The 5,491-nt window shown below is 34.8% G+C and overlaps 1 protein-coding gene across 1 annotated transcript; it reads right to left on the bottom strand.

Annotated features, from left to right (window-relative positions):
• Positions 1 to 2,357: 2,357 nt before the first annotated feature.
• On the bottom strand, positions 2,358 to 4,698 carry LOC149217290 (beta-amylase-like). Its single transcript, XM_089390178.1, has 5 exons — positions 4,458 to 4,698; positions 4,060 to 4,328; positions 3,333 to 3,542; positions 2,743 to 2,982; positions 2,358 to 2,633 (listed from the first exon to the last, which is right to left on the bottom strand). The coding sequence occupies exons 1-5, from the start codon at positions 4,696 to 4,698 to the stop codon at positions 2,358 to 2,360; spliced, it is 1,236 nt and encodes a 411-aa protein (XP_089246304.1).
• Between the last annotated feature and the right edge of the window lie 793 nt (positions 4,699 to 5,491).

Raw genomic sequence — 5,491 nt, 5'->3', positions numbered from 1 at the left:
ACTGACTTAGCATGAAACCCCCATTTTCATCAAACACTTTCCTTTATCAATAAGAGAAAATAACATATCCAAGTGTTCATCAAGATCTTAACTTTCTACAAAATCATACAAAAGTCACTATTCAAAAGTATAGAGTTCAAGCAAGTACACAGATCATCTACAAGAGTCTTAAAGTTAAATAAGGGTTGCAACAAAGATTGAAAGATCTCTCGAACATGGGTAAAATTGCAGGAGAAGAAAATTTGTGCAGGGCTACCCAATTTGGGTAACACAAATATATAGAGGGAATATATGTAAACCTAGGAGGCCAAAATCATTAGAAATTGTATAGTAGGTGGTAGCTTCATAATATTAATTTTCACATGTTGCAGATTCGAGTTAAACAAAAAGGAAATTGCTTTAAAAGTTTGATATAATGCCGGAATTAAAGAAGATCTGTGCACATAATTGAATGCTTCGCTGCAACTCTTTTGTCACTTTCCGTCAAATTTGTAAATGCATGTCCAGAAGATCATCTTGTCTCGAAGAAACGCTCAGGCAATCTGTAGACAAGTTTTTGAAAGCAAAGAGAAATGGACATTCCTCTGTGTATGCAGTCTACTCAAGCAGGTGTTACATCTTTAAACTTAGGTAAATAAAGGTACAGCTGAGCTGGTGCTATGGAAAATTAGAAGTTTTTCATCCTGGGAATCTGGGTAATAACCTTCAAAAGAAAAGAATTTGGAGAAAAGCCAAATGTGAAAGGCAAAAGAGGGGAAATTTGACGTCTGAAAATCAGCAACGCACCGGCTAAAAAAATGTACACGAGAAAGAATCTGGATTCATCCGGTGGAAGTTCGGGACGCACTTTCGATCTTAGGGCCATTATAGCAGGTTCAAATGGAGCACTGGTCAGTACACTAAAATTATATATAGAGTGCTGCTTTTTTTAGTTTGAAAAGGATTTTGTACGTTATGTTGACGATACGTCACTGTCTGATTGCTTGAATTTATGCACATAACAATGCATATTAGAGCTCCATTGCTTGTGTGTGTCCAATTGTTTTATGTCTTGCTGTTGTTTGCATGCTCTATTCATTATGTCAGATTGTCCAGGTATTAAATTTGTTTCCCCAATTACCACCAAAGCAACTTTAACTTCTTGTCATAGGATAATTTTAGACAGAGAAAGAAATGTTGCTGTTGGATTTGAATATGAAACTTGTGTGTGTCCGATCGTTTTATTTCTTGCTTTTGTTTTGATCTCGTTTGCATGCTCTACTCATTATGTCGGATTGTTCAGGTAAATTTGTTTTCGCAATTACCACCAAAGCAACTTCAACTTCTTGACATAAGAATAATTTTAGACACAAAGAAATTTTGTTGATGGAGTTGAATAAGAAACATACATGTTTGTCCACCGGTCGTTGGAGCTGGAACCTAATAAGTTCCAAAATGAGTTTACCAATCCACTTACAAGCATCCTCATAGAGAGTTATTTTTTAGAATTTTATAAACTTACCCCTATAGGGTGCTACCCTGCAAGATTAACTTGCATAGCTTTTGTAGGATTGTTTCTTATATTTTTCAAGGTTTGGATTCAAGTTTTCACCGTTTTTAAATATAAATTTTTGAGTTAGAATTTAAAATTTGAATGTGTTAGGTAAGATATATTTTTTTACCTATCCACGCATTTTTATAAAATAATATATAACTAAAGTGATTCTGAAGCTTATGAGTATAGTAAAAGTTTTGTATGTTTCAATTTCAACAAAGATAAAGATAAAGTTCTAACAATTTTGAGAACTTAGAAGAGTTTCATTTTAAAATTTGACAATGTTGTATAGGAAACATTCCACTACCTACTCACAATTTTTCCTATTTTACCCTTAATACAAATATTTCATTACTGATTCTGCTTAGTTCCGCTGGTTGTTGCTTAATAAAATTAATACACATTCATATTTAAAGTTATTTACCCACAGTCATTTAGCCACATTCATGTTTAAAGGTTTGTTAACTCATTTAGATTATTAGTCATTTATCATTGAATTTGTGTGTCCTGAAATTGCATATCCCTCAATTATCATTGAATTTGGGTGTTTCCTGAAATTGCATACCGGCAGGGACTACAGCAATGCCAGTTGCCCTTGTTAATACTTATTCGATCGAAAAAATTAGTATACACTAAAAATTTAGAATATTCTTTACAACCCGTTAAATGATTTGATACTCAATTTACATCCGGTCAATTAAAAATACAATCTTCAATAGATTGATTTAACGTTCAAAATCATTAGTTTGCTATCACAAATGTAAACATTCAACGATTCTAGTACTACTCAGGAGTGCTCATCGACTGGCTGCAACCGCTGATTCTAATTTTTTCTTTGGAACCATGAGAGTGGTGATAGAAGCCACTTCAATATTTTTCCTGTGAGTGGCATCTTATCTTCTACAGACACCGTCCCCTGTATTTGCGATCTCTCTTCTGTAAGGTTGACACCTGAACTGTCATCTGAAGCAATCCCATGTAATAACACAGGCACGGGTGCTATTGCTGCAGCAAGGAATTCTTCAATCTCCTGCCTAGGTTTTGAACGCTTCAGAGGTACTCTTGGATTGAAGTATTTCTCAGGCTCCAGATCATAATCCTGAAAAAGAGGACAAGAAAAACAAAATGATAAAAGTAGCCGTTCAGATTCCAATTAGACAAAAGTAATCTCATCGAGTGAAAGAAAATGATATGGACAAGGTACATACCAAACCCACATGCATTCTTCTCACGAATTTGTTGAATTCTTTCCAGCTATGTTCTTGCATGAGTTCTTGAGATAGCCTTAGATAGGTAAAAGCGGATATTCGCTTCTTGGGCGGTCCTGTTTCGTTTATTCCCTCGGGTCTGGATTGCCTTACAATCTGATCATATGCTTCTTCATCAAATCTAGGTAAAGCATTTTCACAGGAAACCTCAATACCTTCTTTCCATCCAGCATTTAATACCTGGAACCACACATTTTTCAGATAACCAACGCCCAAAACCAAAAAAGACGATATCTAACTATGTATGGATTTTCTTCAGTCTAAATTATTTTTCAGAGATTCAATGCTGGTCAATTTTTCACTTGAAATATTAGTCATTGTGACCAATTTCTCACTAGCACTCATTTTATCAGATGATACATCATAAAGCTCATATTTCCTACCTAAAATAAAATTTAATTTATGTGTGTTCTCCACTGTATTAAGTTTAAGCCAATCCCTAGTTTGATGCAGTGTGATTAAGATTAAATTTAGCAGAACCAGCTATGGAAATCCACCTTGATTCTGTCAACTTCAATTTTTTTATTCACCTGATGCACAAGAGCCTCCGGCTCACAACCGGCTTCAGATGGTTGTTCATTATCCTGCATTTCAATGCATGTGAAATTCAATACCGCCCGATGTCTTGCCAGCATTTTGGCTATGGGTCTGTATCCATCTCTTTCGGTTAAGTTGTAATAGCCTGCTGTAAGCTCTGCAGCATGATTCCCAGACTTGTACCACCAGTGAATTCCAGCAAACTACAGATGCAAAAAGAAAGGAAATGAGACTAATGTTCACTCATGATCAGAATAGATTAATGGAACTTGAAAATACAGCAAGTAATAATAGTAAAAGATAAATTGGCTGGGTTGCAGTTCAAGTGTAAATTATTGGAGATTTACGGCTGTTAGTTTATATTTGAATCTCAGCACAGTTTAGCTAGGCTGAGGCTAGGCCAGGGCTAACCCCATTATTGTTGGATGGAAGAAAACTATCTTCGTAGGTTCATGCTTAGACACCCTGAAATGAAGTTGCTTGGTATGACAAGAGCCCACCTTGCCACTGGTGAAATTGAAAGGGGGGGAGGTTAAAAGAAGAAAACTATCTTCGTAGGTTCATGCTTAGACACCCTGAAATGAAGTTGCTTGGTATGACAAGAGCCCACCTTGCCACTGGTGAAATTGAAAGGGGGGGAGGTTAAAAGAAGAAAACTATCTTCGTAGGTTCACGCTTACACACCCTGAAATCAAGTTGCTTGGTATGCTATGAGCCCACCTTAGCTGCCAACTTGATCGGGCAGCCTTCAAATATTTCAGAGGCTGCTTCGAGGATTCTGTCACCATGTCTTAACAGAACAGTTGAATACCATGCCAGAAAAAACCTTCCACGATCTTTTGTACAAGATCCATCCTTACGAAAGAAAGGTGTAGAATTTGGTTGGTCATTGTAATTGCCAGCATCGTGAGGACTTGAAAATGCCCACTCTGGCTGTCCGATACCTTCTGTAGCAGCTTTCAATTCTGACAGAAGATAACTGTCATAGCATTGTTTTCACAACCATCAAAATATTCACGATTTCAGAAAAATGACATGATTTATATACTCGAATGAGCTACATGGATAGGAAAAAAAATAAAATCGTCGAAATTGTTCAGAAAAGAGTACTTTCTTACCTGAAATTCTCCAATTCCAGGGAACTTCCAACCCGAGTACTTTCTTACCTGAAATTCTCCAATTCCAGGGAACTTCCAACCCTGACTTTCGGGGTATGATGGCTACGCGGCCCTCAGGTAGAAGAAGAAAGACACGAAACCAAGAAGAAAGACACGTTTCATCACTGCAAAGACACGTACGTTTCTGTTCAGTCACTGCGAAGAGTCTCATCGCCAGGAGGCCTGGCCTTTCATGGCCCATTGCCAGATCTTTTCCAGCTGGTGGAAAAAATAATATTTTTCTATGAAAAAAACAGATTAAATCAACGGCAGAAAACACCCCAATCGTCTAACACACAGAATCAATGGCTCAAGATCGCACACGTCACATTTTAGGGATGTCTTTCTCAGAGGGAACGCCTTACGACGTAAAAATAATATAGTTTGGCTTACGCATAGTAAGGAGATGTAGGAAAATATCACAGTAAGTACATTAGATTGTGCTTTGAAAAATATATATTAATTTTTTCCATTAAGTATTTAATGTTATGTTTTATATGTACTATGTAACAATTTTTATATGTAAATTTTTATCAATATAAATTTTAAATTAATTAAAAAAGGCTATGTTATACTACCACATTTATTATAAAAAAATATATATGTAAATTACCCATAACAAAGAAGTGTATAAAAAATCCACAATAAATATATTAATTTGTATTTTGAAAAATATATATTAATTTTCTCTATATTATATTAGTATTAATTTAAATATTTAATAATATATTTGATATTTAGTGTATATTAATTTTTATATACAAATTTTGTAACAATATAATTATTAGTTTAATTGACAAAAACTATGTTATACTACCACACTTATTATAAATTATTTTTAAATTTCTATAATTATATTAATAATACTTTGTGTTGAAACGGTGATTTATAAATTTTCTTTGAAAACTTTTAGTAAAAACTTTATAACAAATTACTACACATGAACAGAGTATCTAATTTCTAATGCTCTACGTGGAACTCAATCAACACACCAT

This window comes from Pinus tabuliformis, chromosome 1_1, assembly GCF_031772625.1.
Source record: "Pinus tabuliformis cultivar Carrire ecotype Pingquan chromosome 1_1, CPIR1, whole genome shotgun sequence".
Classification (NCBI taxonomy): domain Eukaryota; kingdom Viridiplantae; phylum Streptophyta; class Pinopsida; order Pinales; family Pinaceae; genus Pinus; species Pinus tabuliformis.
Note: the sequence above shows the minus strand (reverse complement) of the source record. Positions and strands in the feature narration are given on the sequence as shown.

Bases quoted from the DNA above. Each gene is read 5' to 3' on its own strand.
- LOC149217290 (XM_089390178.1), bottom strand. From the start codon at position 4,698: ATGGGCCATGAAAGGCCAGGCCTCCTGGCGATGAGACTCTTCGCAGTG. The intron at 2,983-3,332 runs GTGAATAAAAAA...GTGTGGTTCCAG, and splicing joins CGGAGGCTCTTGTGCATCAG to GTATTAAATGCTGGATGGAA. The intron at 2,634-2,742 runs GTATGTACCTTG...CCTCTTTTTCAG, and splicing joins GAAGAATGCATGTGGGTTTG to GATTATGATCTGGAGCCTGA.